This window comes from Aplidium turbinatum, chromosome 1 (assembly GCF_918807975.1).
Source record: "Aplidium turbinatum chromosome 1, kaAplTurb1.1, whole genome shotgun sequence".
Taxonomy (NCBI): Eukaryota; Metazoa; Chordata; class Ascidiacea; order Aplousobranchia; family Polyclinidae; genus Aplidium; species Aplidium turbinatum.
Genome location: NC_137472.1, coordinates 55,774,331 through 55,797,043, shown reverse-complemented (window position 1 = coordinate 55,797,043; position 22,713 = coordinate 55,774,331). Strand labels below are relative to the sequence as shown.

Below are 22,713 nucleotides of genomic sequence, written 5' to 3'. Positions count from 1 at the left end.
CAAAAAGTGGTTTTCTGTAAACGTAAGCTGCGCTACTTGTGTAGTGTGTTTGTATGCATAATAGTGGACCCAAATCCAGCGCTACCATCTAAATTAGCCATTGAAATCTTTGACCAATCAAAACCATTTGAATCAAAATATAAAAGCCCGTCACCTTAACAAGGGGCCCGAGCACTTGAAGATAATGCTATCGCGTATGCTTTGATTATAGTGTATTTTTCTTAGAAATGTCTAGATTTGAGGACCTGAAATATAATGAAATATAATTCAACGAGTAATGCAAACAAAAAAAATTATGAAAAAAACGAAATAAAATTTATATGATTTTTCTCGGTTTTGTGGCGTGCCCTCCCTGGATCCGCTATTGTGCGCAGGAATTATCACTCTTAGTAAATTATGTAAGCGTTAATGCACGCGTCTTCTTTTATTGAAATGCTTAAATTTGATTGATACTTCTCAAATTGAAGCATCTTTTGTGACATAGTTGTGCTGTATGCTGAAAGATCCCACTTGTTGTATTGACTAGTAGGCTAAGTTGAAGGCACACAAGAAAACAGTCCACTGTTTGGGGCTTGTTGCCACAAAAGCATGCAATTGAATCTGTCTTGTAACCCCACAACACCATTGCAAATTTGGTACGGCCAGCATTAGTTTGGAGTCGATTTAATGTTTTCCACTTTTTCCTTTTGCCAATACAAAGCACTTCTGAGCAGCGGAGATGAACTTAACTCGCGGCAAAGGTGATAAATTTGGATACACCGACCTCATTACCTCAAACATAGCAATCATATTCCACACTTGGCTGTCTCTAGGCAAAGAAAGTTTTTAAAGATATGGGTGAGTTCACACCACCTCAAACGGGTCTGGACACGTCAAGGAGAGCAATAATTTTGGTTTGTTTAGCTGTGAGTAGATGGAGCAATGAAATCTAAAAACGGTACGCTCATTTACGAAATGATATTTTTCTATATAAGTGAACTTAAGAACGATGACGAATTTTAAAATTGTTTACAAAAAACCTGATTGTTGTCGATTATATTTATTTCAGTTGATCAGCATTTGCTTCTACTGTTCGTTATAAAACATCGTAATATTTGTGACAGCCATATTCTATCACTGCGTATGCGTAGGGCCTACAGTACAGAGCAGTGGCCCTTAAAAGTTTTAAGTCTCATCCCCTAGAAACCAAAAAAGCAGTAATCACAAATCTACAGCGTGATAATCACCTGCAAAAGATTCGAAATGCAAACAATAGTAAGTTGGTCAATATTGCTAAACCTTTCTTTCCGTGATGGACTTTTATCATGTTTAATAACCCTAGAATTTCCATTAAAGTAGTGAAAACGTTTGCCTTTGCAGTAGTGTTCACACTCAGCATGGTATCTCCCTCAACTTCCGTGTTGTACCCTGTAATTCAGATAAGACTAATATCGGTAGGGAACAGCAAGTAAGTTAAAATAAAGCTTTTGTAGAGAGTTCGCTTTGTTGAACCATCGACAAACAAACAAAGTAACTTCAACGGGTTTAACATAATTTATTGTACAAAGGAATATGACAAAATTAAAATAAGTTAAATAAACTCAAACGTTTTTGGCATGTAACAAAAATGTTTAAATTTATTTTAATTATGTTATATTACTTTGTGTAATAAAAAAAATTAAACTTAAGTTACTTTGTTTTATCTATTTTAAGTCAAAATAGCAGAAGGAAATAAATAAGCAAATTGATTTCATGAGCTGATACAGAGACTTATTGTTGGAAAACAAATAATGTACAAATGCAACCTACTGTGAGCACTGTAGGTTACTAGTTTATAAATTCAACAACCAAAATAAGAAATATTTTAAAACTTCCCAACACTACAGTATAGGCAGATGTGATTTGCTGTCATAACATTATGCTTACAGGGCGCAGCTAATACATTGAACTTGTTAAATGCCAGTTGCGTTTGGACATGTTTTTTTTAAAGTTTTTTTAATCTTTTGATTACTTATTGTTGAATAACAAATCAGATAGAATTACTAGACAAAGTATCCGTTTCTAACGAATTACTAACTTTGTTTTGTTTTTGGTTCCGTCATACAGTATAACCAAAATATATATCTTCTAGAATAAAAGTTACCTAAGGCTAATTGTGTTCCGTTCGTTCTGCAATAGCAAAATAATTAAAAGATTTCTTTCGTTTCTACAACAAGCCTGAAAATAGACGATTAGATATTAATGCAATGGGAGAACCTCCAGCAAAGAAAAAAGTAAGACGGACTATTTGTCAGAGTGATAAGCAAAGATTTATCAGACTTGTTTTCATAGTTATTGGTTCGTGGTAGCTGTTAACTGTAATTACCACGCCAAACATGAACTTAAAGATATTGAATTATTTATCATCTAAATTACTTTGATATGAAGTATAATGTGAAATGTAATGTGATATGACATACATGAAAAAGAATGTTATTTTTGCTCCAGTGCTTCAACGACCCGATTCATAAACACATAGAGCTCCATCCTTTGTTGGTGCAGTTCATCAACACTCCTCAATTTCAAAGACTCAAAAACATCAAACAACTTGGAGGAAATTACTTTCTTTACCCAGGAGCCTCTCATAACAGATTTGAACATTCCATTGGGTAACTAGTTTACTGTGATATTATTTACTCTGTGGTATATTATATTTTTTTGCGATTACAAAAGTAGTTTTTGCAATCACACTTCTTGGAGTGTATATATAAGATACACCATTATGAGAGCCTTTGTCGGTTTTAAGTTTTATCGCTTACAATCAGTGATTCTCAACGTGGTCCAGGTGGACCACTGGTGGTCCACCTGGAATTTCTATTGGTCCACAGAGAGTTTTATAAATCCTTGATAAACTTTCTTCAAAATTGTATCATCTACTTCAGTAAATTATGTAAGGACTGCATACAGGTGTAAGAAAATTATGTAGCATATGATTGTATTTTTAATCGATTTTTCTGGAAGTGTTAGATAACTATAAGCATAAGCTCATCAGTTTTTGAACTTATTTTACTAGTTGACGAGTAGGTTATTGAACTGTTTAAGGCATAAGTAAAGTGCTGGCAGGCCTAATCAATTAATCATATGGTGCTGTAATTGTTGGGGTGTTGTCGGTGCACGAAGATTGCGCTTCTTTACGGTACAAAGTTTCTTTAGGGAGAGTAGAGCTATTTGATGTTTCACTGAATGTTAATTAAATTATTTTATGAATGTTACATGGTATATTTTTTCAGACGCTAAATTAATTCTGCAGTGCTTTCAAACTAACAAAATTTCAGAAGCTCCTGTTGCTAAGAGGGCAAAACTGAGACATTGCCATTCTATTGAAACAATATGTGCATAATGCTTTGTTAGAATAAAATTTGACATTAAATTTATATGTATTCAAGTAGTTAAGGTTGAGTGTGCAAATTAAGAGGGTTTGCTTAATTAGTTAATTACGTAATACTTTCTTAAAGACTAAGATTAAATACGCCCCCCTTGAGTTTTCTGACATGTGTGCAATTAGGTTTCGACTAGTGGCGTTCATGAGGAGTCAACCTAGCAAAGTGGTCCATCGGATATTTTAAAAAAAATATGGTCCATGGGCCAAAAAAGGTTGAGAATCACTGGGTTACATCAATACAGTGTTTTTCAGGATGCATTATCTTGAATCGTTACAATAAATTTGCATGAAGAGACTACATAGCTTATATTAGGAAGATTTTCATAATCCTGTACAGTAGTTTCAGCAAAATATTGGTCAACCTAAACTCTGCAAATTTGCTGCACTGGAACATCGTGTTCAAGTGATTTTCTTAACTTTAAACGGTAAAGTTAAGATGCTTCAAAATTGTTACAATTTTCTTTTAAAGGGTTTGTCATCTAGCTGGAGAGCTCGTTCGACACTTACAGTCCACACAGCCAGAGTTGAATATCGATGAAAAAGATGTTTTATGCGTTGAGTTAGCTGGACTGTGTCATGATTTAGGTTTGTTTGTACTTCAAGGGGATTTCCAACTATAGTTGTTATGACAACATCCAAAGACAGTAAGAAATGTCTTAGACTAGATAACTACAATAAATCAAATCAAAAACGTTGAAAGCAAAGTGTCTTTTGAGTTACCTTATGGACGTTTCCCAATTAATGTCAAAATTTTGTTTTCAGGACACGGACCTTTTTCTCACATGTTTGACCACCGTTTCTTGAGAGAGGTAGGAAATAAAAACAAGAAAAAATACTTGGAGGTAAGTATCCTACGCTGAATGCCTTTATATTGCTAGATTGACATTCAGTAGTTAATAGTTACTTTGCAACTCAAAAGTTTAGGCTATGTTTATTATTTTGCAAAGTTCCCAGCATTAATTTGAACAACCATTTGCCTCAAGCTAACAAATTGCGTTTGGATCTTTGTGTTCAGGTTCTAGGCTAGAATTGACCTGAACTTTAAAAAAACAAATCAAGGCCATGTTTGGGCTTTAATAGTAATGGGCTACTTTGTTTCTGTATACGTTTGCTAATATGATTTCCTCAGGAAATTTTGGCTTAACTCTTAGAAGGTTGGGCTCCTGGAGTCTTGCTCAGCTTGGGGGGGGGGGGGGGGCTGTCGATTCTTCTTATGCTTTAGGAGAGATATCTCTGTTATTTGTCAAGGCACGGTTTCAAAATTTGGGATTCACTTTGTAAAATCATTCACGCTGAGCATATCCGAAAATTAAAACCATGTGAATTTTAGAACTGCTCATATAGCCTACGTTGAAATGTTGAGGTGACTTATGACTTTGCGATTAAAGCAGCAATTGTAGCGTGAGTTTACACATTATTTTTTCGTAGAGTAATGAAGAACATGCATTGCAATGTTGTGATTAAATTTTTTTTTACATAATTTTACATACAGCCAATTCCCTTCACGCTGTGAAACAGTAGGATTAACGAGACATGGGCCAAATTAAGTACTTTCATCCAGCTGGTGGGAAAATTTTGAACAATAGAATATGAAATATTTCAGAGGATGTACTGAAAAATGCCTTATATCTCTCAATTCATAACCTATATTCGCTCAAAATTTCAGCTCAATAGAGGTGAATAAAAGTTAGAAAAAGTCAAGAAATCTCGTAGTCGCAGCCTCAGTGGTTTTAGAGATACAACTGTTGATACAAAAAAGTTGAATTGACAGCCCCCCCTCCAACCTTCAAAGGGTTGAAGTATATGTCATATGTGATAACACAACCGATTAAGGCTAAAATTGTGGAAAAAGCAGAAGCACTAATAAATACTTTTCTATATGTTTTCATTTCTATTCGGAATACGTACATACCCATCTATCTAGTAATATCCCCAAGAAGGGTTACACCAATGATAGGTTACAAAGGACTACGCAATGTAGCCTAGTTTGCTTAGATTATTTTTACATCAAAGCAATATAACCCACAACTAACTTTACACTACTGTAGTTTAAATTTACTTCTTTTATCAACCAATATCTTTTCATATGCTTAAAAATACGACTGTTCTTGTAATATTAACTTACTTTATGACAAGCTGCATTAGACAACACCCTCGTTTTGGGCATTTCAATGATTTGAATCTTTTTATATTAAATTGCGTTTCGTTTAGCATGAAGAGAGATCTTGTCTTATGTTTGATCGCCTTCTCCAAGACGAAAGAAACGATGATGTTAAAGACGAATTCGAGAAACGTTTGGGATGTGACGAAGACGGATCTTACGTCAGTAGGTGGCGCAATGTAATTTTCATAAAAGAAATGATCAATGGAAAGCAAAAACCGAGTCCTGAAGTAAGTCGTTTTTACTATTAGGGTTTAGCTTAGGAGAATCAGGTTTGCAAAATTGTTTTTTCAATTGACTGTACAGCAAACGAATATTTTCTTAAAGTTGGCTTATTAGTCAAAAACTTTATGTGATGAACTGAAATGACGGTATTTTATTTTTGCTTTTTGCCAAACAAAATAACATAAAATCGCTTATGACAAATTTAAAGTGTAGTTTCATGCTGATTGGAAACTGTGAAGTGGTACGGATAGAAATTGATTCTTCAAAACTCATACTGGTCATTTTTCTCTCGTTCTCTTGTTAAGTTTCTTTTTGATGGTTGATTAATAAAAATATTTTTTTTTTATACAGTATAGCTTCCATTTTGCGTGCCAATTTTTTTGGCATTTCAATCTTATTTTTACCGTTTAGTTATATCACAATACAATGGTTTCGTGTTCTGCAGTATTAGACAAGTGGTCATTCCTTGTTGTAGTCTCCTAAATAAGTCGGTTGTCGTAAGAATAAATGTGAGTTATCACTTGCAACATTATGTAATAGTTTAACTTCTTTTTTAACAAAAGCTTGCTATGTTTTTGAATTAAATGTACGGTGCACGTTGAGTTAGATGCATTACGTAAACTTTTTCAGTGTCAGTCAAAATACATCTTCGAAATCTAATACTGCTCAATTGTTAACAATTTTATGTCTAACCTTCTCTCACAACTGAGTTTATGTCTATTTAAAACTGATTTTCCTGTGAAGCTATTGCTATAAATATCATCCAGTTCGTCCTTCAAAGTCATTACAGTCTTCAGTTTTACCACTTCTATTTACTTTTACGCAGAGTTTGTTTACAACAATTTGAAATAGGCTACCCCCATAAACAACTTACAAACTTCATAGAGCTATGTTATTTTTAGAATTGGACGTACGAGGGAAGATCAAGAGATAAAAGTTTTTTATATGAGGTAATCCTAGTTGAAAGAAATCGAAAAATGTAGGCTAATGTAAAGTTATTTCGGCACATAGTTTTAATAGTTAGTTCACTGGTCATTCAAAATATAGTTAAAAGTTTTGCACATGCAATGCAAACTAGTTGGAAATTGTTCTTACATAAGCGAGTGTCTAAATTGGAACATTTGTGATCAAATTCTTAACATTTTCAACTATTTTATCAGCACTGTTGAATTATATGTCATTTAAATTTTTCAAACGTTTACCTTTAAACTATTTTATTTTGGATGTCCCAAATGCCTTTGTAATCATGGTCTTTCAAGCTTCTTAAATGTACAAACACGGCTTCAAAGACCATTATGAACCAACCTTTGTATCACACCAGGCACATGATGATGATTATTATTCTTAATGCTGTTTTAACTGGTGACAGGTTTTCAAACAACTTAACATTTATTCAATACATTGTTATGTAACAATAATACTGACTTTGGTGACCTTTTGGTCTTACGTTGCCATCCTTGCTGTACGAATTATTTGTGTTGATTGTGTTTATATATTTTTGTTTATTCGCCATCAACAAAAAAAAAATGAACTGAACTATAACAGATCGTTGCAAACAAACGGAATGAAGTGGATGTTGACAAGTGGGATTACTTTGCCCGCGACTGCCACCAACTGGGCATATCAAACAGCTTCGATCACATACGATTTATGAAGAACATGAAAGTGCTCAAAAGATGTACCCGACAACAGGAATGTGACAGCGGCAGTAATGAAAGCAATAACAACGATGCAGGTGATAAAAAGGACATAGACCTGCAGATTTGCGTGAGGGACAAGGTAAGACAAATTATTTTGTACTATTCTATCACCTACTTTATGTTTCTATATTCACAATTGGTGAAACCTGTGGCCGACCACGTAGCTTTTGCAGGGCGGAAAAGTTAACTCTTGTATCATTATTAAAAAGAAACTTTATGTAGCTATTATAGAAGGTATAGCAAGAATTATCAACTCAACTTGGGGCTTGCACAAGCCCTTTAATGACATGATCATTGATCATACGTAAACAAACAAGCTTTTTTTTTACGTTGCAAAGCGCAAACCTTCAAACGTTTTAATATTTATAAATTCAGAATTATGTCTCTATGTTTTCATATCAGAATTGAATTGATTGATTGAATTACACTAAGAGGTTAGATTGTTGTGCAAATGCCAGCATTTGATGAATGCGAAGTAGCAGTACCATCAGAATTGATAATAAGCTATATCTTTCCTAAAGCAGTTTCATTTTTGTTACGTTACACGATGTTGGACAGGAATGCAAAAACCTGTACGAGATGTTTCACACCAGAGATGCCTTGCACCGACGAGCATGCCAACATAGAATCAGTACTGCAGTAGAGGCCATGTAAGTATACACGCAAGAAATTATTTTAGCTATACAGAGAAAAATTTTACGCTAAAAGGAACTGCAAAAGCAAATCTTTAAAGTGACAATAAGTTTTGGTGTTGATAAATAAAACTTTCGTGTATAGCGGTTATGTAATTTTATATAACAATAACAATACATCATTAGACAAGTGGAGGGTGAGTATTGCTAGACACCTTTTAAATTTTTAGAAAAAATTAAAATTCATTTTCGTTATGCAGAAAAAATTTTACGCTAAAAGGAGCTGGAAAAGCAAATCTTTAAAGTGACGATAGGTTTTGGTGTTGATTAAACAGAAATTTCGTGAATAGCGGTTATGTATATTTTTATATCAATAACAATACGTTATTAGACAAGTGGAGGGTAAAGTATTGCTAGATATCTTTTAAATTTTTAGAAAAAATTAAAAAAATATTTCTTTAACATTTTTAAAGCAATGGTCACTCAAAGCTTGCCTGATTAAAACTAACCCGAAGTTTAAAGTTGCACAAAATAGGTGTATTTTAAGTTTATAGAGTCTTTTTTAGTCTTTAAATGCTTTGTAATATATTTTATAAACCAGTAAGTTTTATTCAATTTAAGTTTTCTACGTTAATTCCATTTCTTAATGCAAGGCAACACAACTAAAAGTTGCTTTATCCTAATTGCGTGCAATTTTAATTTTCGGGTTAGTTTTAAACAAGCAAGCTTTGGGTGACCAGTGCTTTAAGTATCTCAATAAAACATTTTTTAATGTTTTTCTAAAAGTTTAAAAAATATCTGGCAGTACTTTACCCTCCACTTGTCAGATAACGTAGCCCAGTTGGTCATCCCGTTATCTTATGAATTTCCGGACAAAACAACAATTTCCCAACAATTGACATTTAAAATCTGCATTGCCGAGTGGTGAGAGCCCTCGTTCGACGTTTGATAGGACGATAGGACGCCTGTTCAACACCAATCAAGAGCATGTGATTGTGTATTTGGCAAAACACTTAAAGGCATGCGTCGATTGCGGAGTGGCGTCCCTTCGACCATCGGCCTTGATTTCTCTCAAAATTATGAATAGTACGCTGCTGTATAGAAAAATGCCTATGGCTCTTTTTGGGCTATGGATGATCGTCATGGTGCCAACATCTTTGTAGCCTAATAATTTCAAACAAGATTTTCTAGCGTTGAGGATTGACATTGGTCTTATAATCTGTAATCAAAACATTTGCCATAAAACACGTTTTCATGATTTAAAATCATGTTTATAGCTTAGTTTTAAGAATGTAATTTTGCACTTTTATTTCATAGCAAATTTTATGTGATTGATTTGATTGATAGTAAAACTCTAAAACAAAAGTAATGGACGTTGATGCTCTTATGCTCTTCAATCTTTGTCTGGTTGCTTCATATTATTGAAGATGCAAAGTTACACAAGGATCCTTAAAATATAATTTTCTTGTGCAGATTTGTTTTAAAAGAAACACCTTGTTATAATCTAACAATTTCAAAAACAGTAAAACGTCAACCAAAAAGCTGTTAAGCTTTCACGATTATTAGATTAATAATAATGATGATAATATTGGTTGCTTTTATTATAATTATCGTGACGTCACACGTGTTGCAAAGAGAATTTAGGTTTACAGCCTCCTCTGAAAGTCCTTTCTATAGTTTCATTTATTATCATCAAAAATATTTGATTGATTTCATTACAGGATATGCGATGCAATGGTGTTGGCAAACGACTACATCACATTTAAGGGAAGGGACGGACAAGACAAAACAATGGCTCAGTCTGTTGATGACATGGTGGCCTTTGAAAAGATCACTGACAATGTAATCTTAGAGACTTAGACTGATGTTTGTATGCGGTAGCCTGCCTGCGTGCTTATACAAATAATTTAGTAACAGCTGCTGTTTGTATAACAATTATTTTCCTATAATGCCAAGAATCCAACATGCGAAGTGAAAATGTTTATAATTTTGTATATAAAATGATGTTGATTTTAATTATTCTTGGAGAAGAAAAAATATACCTGTATGTCATACTGCTCATACTTTTGTTAAGGTTGCAGATCAAACGTAATATTGAATTTTGATTTTTACAATATATTGAAATCGGAAAAAAATAATATTGTACTGCAAAGTTTTTTTTTGCAAAGGCAAATGTAATAAAAAACAAGTTTCCTTTTGATAAGTGCTTACTGTGAAGCATATGTTTGTTACTTTACGCAAAGTATTACCTTGAGCAACTTTTTATGATGATTACACTGGTCTACAAAAAAAGAATTTTTTTTTGCTGCATCAACTTTGAAGACTGATTTAGAGTAATTTTGGGGCGCTGAATCCGAATCTGACCTCAAATTTATCCTATCACGTCAGGTTTGTGAGATATGTAAACAACAAATTGTTACTTTTGTCAAAAGTGGAAGATTTGGCGTTGCGTTTACCACCAACATATAGAGTGCTATAATGAAAGGTTAGTGTTAGACAGGCCAAAACAGCCTAAATAAGGTTACTGGACAAACATTGCCATAGGCCTGCATAAATTTTTGTGGTTTCATGCAAAAGAGTGACAGGGGAGGGGGTCAATTATACATTTATCCTCCCTTTCAGCTTGTTGTTACTGCCTTATTAATAATTTTTCTTAGAAAACAAATTGGTGTCAAAATTATAGTTGGTGAGTGTATTTCAGTTACGTATGCACCACATAGCCTGGATTTATGGATATAGCTCGATGTTTTTTACTTCTATCATATCTCACAAACCTGACGTGATAGAATAAATCTGAGGTCAGATTCAGATTCAGCACCCCAAAATTACTCTAAGTCAGTCTTCAAAGTTCGTACAGCAAAAATCGTGTAGACCAGTGTTATCAAATAACGTTTTTTGATTTTTGCCTTCAAACAAAAGGACGCGAAAAAAACAGAAGTTGGTTAAAATTATTTTTTGACTATTGAATTTGTTGGCGGAACCTGATAAACAATAGAAAGATAAAGTGAGGTTAGCTTTAAATCTGTTGCATTAGTAATTTATTTTATTATTAGTATTATTACTTATATGATTATTATCATGATTATCATCATTTCATTATTATTACAGATAATTGAACAGATTTGTAATTCAAATGACTCTGACAATGCGACTGAAAGAGAAAGGGGAAACATGAAAAAGGCTCGAGAAATCCTGCATCGAGTTTCCAAGCACGACTACTACATCTACCTTGGAAACAAAATTGTTCCACAAGACGTGGCTACTCTTCACAGATGTGTTGAAATTGAATACGCTGGCAAAAAAATTCCCAAAGCTAAAACTGTACAAGAAAAAATAAAAAAATGGAAAGTAAGTTTAAATTTTTTTCCTGTTATAAACCGGCTCGCTGACTTAGTGGTTATTGCATTCGCCTCTGAATCGGTAGGCATGGGATCGATACCCTGCGGGTCATACCAAAGTCTTTTTAAAAATGGTATTGAATCTAATTCCTGCTTGGCACTGAACAATGGAATAGATTCGGGTGATAATGTAGTCAGTTGCGCCTCCATAAGGCTGCATTGACACTGTCTGCTTTATAAAAACAAGCATTATTATTATAGTATAAACAACGGATTTACAATGTACAGTATGTAATTCAAGCGTTGTAAGTTGGTGAGTTGGGTTATTATGAAGTAACAGTACTGCTTACCTGGATTGAGCGATGCTATCAAAGCTCTTCTTACGTCCTCATCTATAAATGGCGATTGGCTGTCAAATGTGATTTTCTTATTGGGTGATTGTTGAACGGCGTTACTTGCTGGCAACATGCAAATTTACTCGTCTAACGCAGAGGTTCGCAAACACTTGTTGGCGCTACCCAAAAACAATCGTTCGAAATCTTCGCGACTCAAACGTTTCAGATGCATATAATTTTGTGAAAAATCCTGTGCAATTTAATATCAATTCCAATACGGTCGTCCCCGCTTATGAAGCCCACATCAAGACCGGACGATTTTGGACTGATTAAGCGGGGGACAATTTTCTATCATTCCTATACCTTCAGTAATTCCGGAATGGACCAAATTTTTCTTAATAAGTGGGTGAACCTATTAACCGTGCGCTTCCTCGTCGTGTAAGCCTCTGGGGCCGAAGGTCTATTATCTACCACCCCAGACTCACGATGTTCCCGGACTACACTGGAAGGCTACTAGATAGCAGCCTGTCTTTGATTTCATCATCCATGATGCGCAGACCTTCCCCTCCGTTAGGTAGCTTGAAGATGGTACAGTCATTAATGATGTGGTCTGCGGTCTGTTCCTCGGAACCACATTTACAGGAGGAGGAAGAGGACATTCCCCATAGGTGCATGGTTGAAAGCGGAAAAGCCAAACGGCTGTAGGAAGACGGTTAAGGCGCACCAATGCCTGTTTTTGTAGTGTCAAGCTGATGGGGTATGTGTCGGCGTCGGAGATGGATGAATGGAGTCTGGTGGTACTTGACTTCCATTCAGAATTGAATTTATGGTCCGCCAAAGTAACCGCAAAGATGTCTTGTACATCAGCTTCGTTGATCAGAAGCTGGCTGGCACGAATGGGTGTCTTGATTTCAGTCGGGGTGCTCGTTTGGGGCAGCAGAGATCTTGTGGTGGAGAAGATGATTAAGCTCCAGTGCCCGTCGACTGAGGGACAGAGTGGCTTCTTCGCGACGAAGCTCAGCAGGTTGGATGCCAGCTAGAATGGGAAAATTGCCCAACGGTGTGGGACGCAGGCATCCGGTCACTGTGCGCAGGGTGCTGTTTATGGCAGTGTTGATGTTGTGGCAGTGAGCACTGCAGCACCAAACAGATGTACAGTACTCTGCTGAAGAGTAGACACGGGCTAAGTCTGCTATACGCAGTGTCAGCTCTCGCCCCCAGCTGGAGCCTGCTGCAGTCGCTTGAGTAGCGCAGCGCGGGATGTGAGTTTCTTGCGCAGTGACACCAAATGGTGGCAGTATATGAGCAATCTGTCTGGTGTCACCACAAGATATTTTGGTTCGGGACAGAAGGACAGAGGTTTTCCATTATTCTGAAGTAGCTCACGCTCAGCTTCTCGATTGTGCAGTTGGAAAGCTGCTGCCACAGTTTTGGTTTTGCTGAGTTTCAGCCGCCAGTTCTGGAGATAAGCTGAGATAGTTTTCATGTCCTGGATCATGAAAACTCTCTCAGTAAGTTTAAACCGTTTTGAGACCCACTGTGGATGGTCTCGCGACCCAAATTCCCAAATTTGCGTCGCGACCCACTATTTGCAGATACCTGGTCTAACGTAACGAACGAGCAATTTTGAATTAATTTCTTCACATCTACAGCGCGCTACCAGTTAGGCTACATATCAACTCTTACAACCATCTAGTTGTCAACAATAATTCCAACTACGTTGCTCGATTTTATATTTTTCTATGATAATATTTCGAAAAAAAGCAGATTTTTTTTGTCAACTTTTAAGTTATATGGCGCGTTGATTGAGATTTTTACAAATGAATTGTTACAAATGAAAAGATAATAACAAACACTCTAATTAGTAAACATATCGATTTTCGATTGGGTGTTGAAGTTCAGGTTTTCAATTAATTTCGATTAAAAAGATATTGAAACAATAACCACAATTAGTTTTAAAAATGTTTTGCTGAAATGTATTTAGTTTGTATGCTACAATAAATTTGAAATTATATTTGTATGTGTACTGTAGGTAGGCAGTGGCGTAGCCAGAAAAAATTTTTGGGTGGGGCCAAATATTTGATGAATTGAAGAGAACGACGAAATGTTTGATTTAAGACATCGCCATCTGATGTGCAGTGGCGCATCCTGGTTGGTTAAGCAAGGAAAGCAAAAGGCACGCGTATTCTAGGGGGGTCCGGGGGCATGCTCCCCCGGAAAATTTTTGCAAAATTACACTTAAATAATGGATTATAACGCTTTCTGGAAACACTTTCAGGGTAATATTTGTATGAAACTTATTAGCAGATAAACAGCTATTAACTTATTAAAGGTAGCTCTTATCTACACACAAACGGGCAAAAACTGCGGCTAAAATTACAGAACACAAAAAACTCAGCTACACAAAAACTCTACAGAGTAAGCGATTCTGAAATTGCTTCCACAGATTAGTTAAAAGAAGCGTAAATCGCGTAAACTTTGCGCGATGTACGATTTGCAAAATTTATTGGTGTCTTTCTGTGTGTCTAAAACAAGTCCTGGGGGGTGTTAATAGCCAAATGTCTTGAAAAACAATATAAATTTATACAAATTATATTATATTTTCAACAAAGGGTTCAACTTTGGAATCCAAACTTTGAAAATTTGGGGGGGGCCATGGCCCCGTTCGCCCCCCCCTGGCTACGCCTATGTAGGTAGGCTACACTAACTGTACAATATAACACCGTTTTTGAAAAACTTTATTCAATCTAAAAAGCCTTATAGCTAAGTCTAAGCCGATGATCATATCGTTGAAGACCGTATCGAAATCAAAAGGTTATGTTTAAAGCAACTATTTTAGTTTGTAAATATTTGCTGATGATGAACATGTATTGCATTTTTAGACCAAATAAGAATATTATTACATATATGGAAATCTCAACTTTTCTGAATCATTAAAATTATAGCTTGACTTTATGCATATAATCTGCATGCGGTTCTTTAAAGTAAAATTAAGTAGCGAAGGCAGGATAAGTGACTGAAATAAGTTAAAAATAGGTTTATATACAGTATGTAAGTTGTTGCTATCTAGGCTAACCAGAAAGTAATGTGAATTTTTCTTCGATGTCTTTAATTGCTTTAATGCTAATCGTTGTTATTTGGATATACTTAGGATGAAGAAAGAAAGAGCTTTGAAGAGATTTTTGGACAATTGGCTCAAGACAATTGCATTTTGCGAGTGAGTAATTTAAAAAGTAGCACAAACTAACTTAACGGCTACATAGCCAAGTGGTGAGAGCCTTGTGTCGACGTTCAACAGAGCACAGGTTCGACACCGCTCAAGAGCATGTGGGTGAGTCTTTCGCAAGGCACTGAAAGTCGTGGAGTGGCACCCCTTTGACTATTGTCCTTGATTTCTCTTTTGATTATGAACAGCAGGCTACCCTGCTCTAAAGAGAAACACTTACGGCCCTTCTTAGGACTATGGCCTGTTAGATTAAACTTTTAAAAAGTCGGTTGACCTGCAGTTCTAACATTGAATTAAACAAAATTGTGAATTACGATAATGCGTTTGTTAGTGATGAACGATTTTTATGAAAACAACCAGCACATGAGAGTAGTCATTGTCATAAAATAAGTTTCATTTGTCAAACCGACGATTTATTTTATACAAAACCACATAAGGCTTACATATCAATATTTTGGTTGAAATTGAAATATGTGTTTCAGCTAGGGATGTAGGCATTGGAGGAGTGTGGGAAGGAAATCTCCTCTTCAAAAAACAAGTTTTAATATTTTTTAATCCCATTGTAATTCATGTTGAATGATGTTTGTCTCCAAAAGTTGCTTTTGCTCTCATCAAATTTTCTTTTTAGATACGTCACTGGTCTTAACTTGTATGTTGTTGCAAGATTAGATAACCAAGCATTCTTAAGCTGGAAGACATTGATCATTGAACAATTTTTAATACGTTTCAACGGCAGAGATTCCTAAAATTATGTTACTTCTAAAAATTCATGGTTACCGATTAGCTACACAAACCATGCTATACTTCTACTGAATTGTGTTTAGTTAGGCCTACTGCTATATCTCTATGAAGTAATAAGCTTGCCGATTCATTGATCTTTGTATTATATTTGACCGTTCGTTACTGAGGTACATCCAGTGGGGTAGGCTATCTTGTGATCAGAGGAGATTAGGCCTCCAGTCCGGCAAAAACATAAAAAAATTACTTTATTTAACCCATATCCTCCTACCGTCAGTTTAAACTGACAGCACATTTAGATGGTTTGTAGATTACAAACCGTTTTTTCGAAACCCAGTTAGTATGTTATGAGGTTCGTAAGGTCTGTACCTAACACTATAGTACATTTAGTGAAATTCCGTTTATTCTTCGACTGGATATAACGGATCAAATTTCCAAAATGGATATTTTTTGTTGTTCGTAATTATAGCGGTGTCAACTTTTACTGGATTGCGTTATAATGACATAAACCACGAAATTAGTTAGAACTAACATTGTTGTATCCATATTTTGCATACTTACAAGAAATTAATTTTTTGTTTAAGTTTTGTACCATTTCCGCTTCCGTCAGTTTAAACTGACGCTAGGGGCAGAAGGGAGCATGTAAATTGTAAATGATTTTACAAATTACGTGCAGAATAGTTGAGTTTAGGGGTTATTTTGCAAATATTTTGATTCTCAAGCAAAACGTTGATATATTAGCAAACGAAAACTTAATCTAGGTCAATTGGTGAACATAATATGGTATAACTGTTTCATTTTGAAGTTAAAAGTAGTGATATATCATACATCTTTTGATTTCATACAGCATAGCAATGGCAAAACATATGCATGATAGCAACAAATGGACAGTTTTTGAAGCATTGGAAGCTCTTGAAAGGTTAGAAACTGATGAAGAATCAATATCAGAAGTCGTGTCTAAAGCAAATTTAGTTATATTTCCTCCTGAAGATGATGGCATGGATACAGATGAAGATGATGGTGGTGAAATGGATTGTATTCCAGACAATCTATGTGGTAGACAGTTGTTGGCTAATGCTAAATTTGGATATCGTTGGGAATGGGGGCATTCCCAACAATCTTTCTGACAACCAGCAATTAGACAAAAGTGACAAATTTTCCAAACTCCGGCCACACTTTGCTGCAGTGAACAAACAATGCCTTGCAAACTACAAACCTGAACAACATGTGAGTGTGGATGAAAGCATAGTACCATACTTTGGAAAACATGGCGCAAAACAATACATTCATGGGAAGCCTATAAAGTTTGGCTATAAGCTGTGGGTGCTAGCGAAGCCGTCAGGCTACTGCGTACAATTCCGCCCTTATGCATGAAAAGACTCACAGCTGGAAGAGTACGAGGATATTGGGCTTGGGATGGGTGCTGCAGTAGTAGCTCATTTGATGCAATGCAACATCTACCTCCACAAAGCGAGTCCAGTTCCAACTATCATGTGGTTATGGACAACTTTTTCACAAGTCCGGGACTTCTGCGATACCTTCGTGAAAAGTCTATTGCAGCTACAGGAACAGCCAGAGTTAACCACATGGAAAATCCTCCCCTCAAACGAGTTAATAAAGTTGACAAGTTACACAGAGGTGCCTCGGATGTTGCTGTGGAGACATCACATAACATTGCTGCTATCCGATGGAAAGACAGAAAAGTAGTAAATGTTCTATCAACCTTTGCAGGAAAAGACCCACTGCAAAAAGCGAAGCGATGTAGTAAGCAAGAGAGAAAAAAGATTGATATTCAGCAGCCAAATGTAATACACGTTTACAACCAACACATGGGTGGTGTTGACTGTTTGGATGAAAATGTTTCAAAGTATATGATCAACTTGAGAAGCAAAAAATGGTGGTGGCCATTATTTCGTTTTTGTATTGATATGGCAGTCAACAATGCTTTTCAAATATATCGCCATCGCAAGACCGATGCTGGTGAAATTCGTTTAGATGCTCTGGGCTTCAGAAGAGCAGTTGTTGAAAGTTACCACCAGCTTTATCGAAAAGATGTTCCGGATATACTGTTTCCGGGACCCAGGGCATCTCCGCAACCCCATATAAAATACAGCACTGCCCAACACTGGATCATAAAAGAGAAACAACGCCGCTGCGCCAAACCAGGATGTTCTGGATCATCCCTTTATTTTTGTGAAACCTGCAATGTTGGCCTACATCTTCAGTGTTTTAAGGAGTACCACATGAAATAGATGATGTCAGAATTGGGCTCTTTCAGCTGAACTCAAGCCGGGTGAACATGTGAGACGAAATGGTTTCAAGCCAATATAAAGTACATTTTTACGATAAACCAATATCGCCAGACGTTGAATCAACCAAGAACATTCCTATCTTTTGATACTGTGACATTTATTTGATTCGTTAACATGTAGTGATTTCTTGACTTTTTTGTCCTTTTCCATTATTGCTTTGGTTGAATACGTATTTAGACTAAACACTGACCGAGACAACTTTTTCGTATTTATTTTACATGCCCCCTCCTGCTCCTAACGTCAGTTTAAACTGACAGGCCAAAAATAGTTGATAATTGTCCCCACCAAATTTTTTTTTCAAAAATATTGTTTAATTTGGTTAAGATACCTTAAAAATAATATACATACAAAAAATTGCAAAAAAATTTTGATTCAGGAGGATATGGGTTAATGCTGTCATATCTAGTTGCGTGATGTGGCCTGATGTAATGTATAAGATGGTTATAGTTGTCTTTGCTACATTACTTTTGCTTCATTACACTCTCCGCCCTGATGTTGCTGATCTTATCTCGCTATAAACATATCCCAACAAATAAATAAACTCATAAAACACATCGCTAAGTCTAAACCGTATGGAAGTAGGCTTAATAGCCCATTCAATAGTTTTTTTTCCATTATACAATTCATTCCAAAAACTAGTCAATGCAATAGCAATCAGTCAAATTTTGATGGTAACGCTTGGTAATATTGGTAATGATAACGGTGACGAAAAACACAACTGAAAAACTCAGAACAGTTGTATTTCCAAAAATTTGATAGGGCCATTAGTTGATAAAGGCGGTCAACTTTGTATTTACTTCAGACAGTTTTTATGTATATACGTTTGTAGAAAAATACTTTCGACTACGGAAGAAAAGACGAGGATCCAGTTGACAAGTTCTTGTTTTATTCCAAAGAACAACCAGATTGTGCTCGGCCGATGAATAAGGAGGAAAGATTTCATATGCTCCCTAGGCTGTTTATGGTATGTAAATGTATCTAATAAAATTATTTTAACATCATGAAAGTATGAAATGAAAGTATTTCATTATCGTTTAACGATTTTATTCAAGTCGGTTTGGGCTACTTATGCAACGAGGATTAGATGAAACTTGTGGTGTGTTATACAAAGCAAAAATTTTGTATGCCATTTTTATTGCTTCCCGTTACTTTTTTTATTTTAAGACTAAATGATGTAATTTATGATCACAGGATGTAGTGTTGGAGATTTACTGCAAGAAAAAGGAGTTAAAAGATGATTGTAAGGCGAAGTTCGATGAGTGGAAGAAACTAAAGCATTGATCAATATCGACTTTCGAAAATATGTCTATTATCCTATTAATTAATAACATAAATCAATACTAGTAGTAACATTCTATTAATAATTGCAATTTTACAAACACTTGTACTATACTATTTGTAATCAGTTACACAATTTAGTAGCCTATAGACTTTTAGTTTGGTGTTGTTCTAGGGGGGAAGGGAAGGAAATTTGATACGGAAGGTAATTTGATACACCCCACTTACAGAAATGTACAAAAAATATTAGTCAAAATCACTTCCATCAAGTGGAAGATCTTTGAAAATAATGCCTACAAAAATGACGCCATGCAGCTAACTCGTGCTTTTGTGGCATAAAATTGGAAAAGTGTGTTTTCAGAGTATTTTCGTAAAGTTTTTAAGTCTTGATTATTTTCGTCTGAAAAATTGAAGAAAAGTTCCAGAAAGATGAAACCAAGCTCATTTGACAGTTGATTGATAAGGCTTCAAGGGCATGTCATATTTTTTTGCAATGTGCATCCAAGCATACAAAAATCAGAATTTTATAATTTTTTTGAAAAAGGTAAATTGATACATGTGCAGAAGGTAAATTGATACAGTATATTAAATTCTCTTCTATGACTGTAATAAATGTTGTAATTGCAACAGAAGCTTTGCCGCACACATGGGCCTCAACAGTAATCCTTGCACCCAAGCACGCCAACCACATATAAAATTTTCATTTATTGCTTTGTTGTCAAAGGGGATTTCTGTATTAGTTTTACTGTATCAAATTCCCTTCCATTTAAGTGATATTTTTAAAATTTCCATTAAAAAACAGTAGCAAAAATAAAAATGTAAAAATGTTTCTAAAAACTGTGTAAGGGATCAGACTTTCATTTCAGACTAAAATCAATAGTTTGTGTCACGTAATTTTCAGTTAACAGCCAAAAATGTTAAAAATGTATCAAATAACCTTCCCCGAACTGTCATTATTTTGTTGCGTTTAGTTAGACAATAAAGTATGAACTGCATTAATGATTCTCATCGTAAAACTTAAAAAAAAATTGAAATAGATTGGTTTTATGCTTGTGGAAATCAAAAGCGTGAGTAAAATCAGCACTTTAATTTAAGGTATTAAATATATTTGCCTGTGGATGAGTACATTTGTATAACCTTGCTTTGCTTGATTCTTTTTAAGTTTTAATATATGTTATTATTACACTTTTACCAATATGTAAAATCTATGTACTTAGTTTTTGTGTACTTTAATTGTGTATGAATAGGTTTTTAATTCTGTGTAAAATATAAAAGCTAGTATAATCTTACGCGAAATGTCTTACTATGTATTGTACTCACTCCTGAATTGTCATGGAGATTTATTTCAGTATTAAGGAAAAGATGTTGGTGCTCATTGCACTATAAGGACCAAAAACCCTTAAAATTCTTTAAACAATTTTTGTGGTAATGTAAGTTTCATTTTGTTTGACTGCTAAATTATAGAATCTATGTGAGGGATGTTTTATTAATTTCTTTTTTTTATTGACCAACATTAGCATTTTTCTATGATATTTATTATTGTCATATAGACAAATAAAACCTAACAAACAGACGGCATTTAACATACTGTAATATAATAACATGAAAATAAGCTAAAATTACAAACGTTTTCGGCCATAATCATGTTATCCCTTCAATTATTGTCATGGTTGTAGTTATGATTTATAAAGCTTTGGTAGAGAGTTTGCTTTATTGAACCATAGACAAACAAAACAAAGTAACCTTAGCGAGTTTAACATGTTTTGTTACACAGAGATATAGGCCTAGCATAAATCAAAAAAAACATCAACTCAAACGTTTGCGACACGTAGGCTACTTATGTCCTCATCAGGAATTACTTAAAACTGTAATATACATAAAATGAAAATTATAAGATAAATCTGACTATATGCACTATAACTGTAACGACACTCCGGGCGGACTGAAAAGCACAAACTGAACAAGTGATACAAGAATGATTACGAGTAAAGTATACGGCGGGAAACAGATTAGATGAGGTGTAAAGTACAAGCATGTGTTAAACAATTATAATACACTAAAGGAACGATGAACCACAGGCGAATAACTGCCGGTTCACAGACGGATTATTACGTTTGATTCTTGAGGCTTCCATGATCTTAGTCTGTAATTCAAATCTGCCTGGAGAGAAGATTTTAAATTGGTCGATCAAGACGTTGTCAGTGCACGTTTCACAAGAAGACGACGATGACGACGACAAGAGGCGATGTGCTCTTTAATTGCACTTTTGGTTGTTAAGTTTGGGTTTAAGTGCTCCCCGGCCCTTGTCAACAAACGTCTGATTGACATACCAATGTATGTCTGGTTTGCGTCACGCAAACAACTAAATTTATACACAACATTCGAAGAAAGAGCAAAGGGGGTAGGCGACTTCAGTTGAAAGTTGAGTTGATTTTTTTTTATTTATGTTATACTGTATATCTGTGTAATAAAACATGTTAAACCCGCTAAAGTTACTTTGTTTTGTTTGTCTATAGTTATGATTTATTGACTATTAAAAAGTGTAATCCAATAAAATTCACAAATGATTTGATAATAAAATGTTCACAGACATTGTGTTGACTATAGTTCACTTTATAGATTTGTTTCTTGCCTCGCGAAGAAAGCTGCTGGCCTATATTGCGCAATTAATATTTGCAACTCGCGTTACTGTGCGCATTTGACAATTCTCGATATTTTTCCTTTTTTTCCTCGCATTATTACTTCGTAGAGTGTTGTGGAGTCCGCAGGGCAACCAGCTTTTCTTGTAATCCTGCTTGCTTCCTTTGTGGTCTTGACTGTTTCTGATAATTCAATATTGGACTATTCTTTACTTACAGTGAAAGCGATTGGGTCGAAAACCAATGGCCGTAATACGCACTTAACAGGTTAAAACGAAAAATAGACGGTTGCAATGATGTGGTTTGGCCTCGGTAAATCCAAAGGGAAATTGTATTTTGCCTTTGTGCATGTTATGTTGGACTTCTATTATTTCATTTATAGGAGTAGGGAGAGTTTAGTTTTTTGGGGTGCAAAAAATCCTTGCCCAAATAGCCTATAGCCTAATTAATTGCTCCCAAATATTTTAGCAACAAAGCATAGACCACCGGATTAAAAATTCTAAACTGCTACGGATAGTCTGATAATACTGCAAATGTAATTAATCAACTACCAGTATCGCCCAAACAATGAAAACACCATAACAAGACTAACAACTCAATCAAGGAAAACATTTCACATCAATAAGATAATAATAAGCTTACATCTACTTCAAAATACAAATTGTCGTAATGAACTAAAATCTTAACAAGTTAAAAAGTTTCTTCTAAAATGTTATGAACTAAACTTGT

General features: G+C 35.1%; 1 protein-coding gene across 1 annotated transcript in view; it reads left to right on the top strand.

Annotated features, from left to right (window-relative positions):
* The first annotated feature begins 2,225 nt into the window (after nucleotides 1-2,225).
* LOC145767450 (uncharacterized) overlaps nucleotides 2,226-22,713 on the top strand; it is a 165,182-nt gene continuing 144,694 nt past the window's right edge. The window contains exons 1-12 of the mRNA XM_082579275.1: nucleotides 2,226-2,252; nucleotides 2,467-2,627; nucleotides 3,870-3,985; nucleotides 4,163-4,242; nucleotides 5,612-5,791; nucleotides 6,689-6,736; nucleotides 7,332-7,482; nucleotides 7,540-7,565; nucleotides 8,045-8,136; nucleotides 9,840-9,960; nucleotides 11,227-11,466; nucleotides 14,943-15,008. Coding sequence (XP_082435401.1) covers nucleotides 2,226-2,252; nucleotides 2,467-2,627; nucleotides 3,870-3,985; nucleotides 4,163-4,242; nucleotides 5,612-5,791; nucleotides 6,689-6,736; nucleotides 7,332-7,482; nucleotides 7,540-7,565; nucleotides 8,045-8,136; nucleotides 9,840-9,960; nucleotides 11,227-11,466; nucleotides 14,943-15,008 — 1,308 coding nt within the window. The remainder of the gene's footprint in view (nucleotides 2,253-2,466; nucleotides 2,628-3,869; nucleotides 3,986-4,162; nucleotides 4,243-5,611; nucleotides 5,792-6,688; nucleotides 6,737-7,331; nucleotides 7,483-7,539; nucleotides 7,566-8,044; nucleotides 8,137-9,839; nucleotides 9,961-11,226; nucleotides 11,467-14,942; nucleotides 15,009-22,713) is intronic.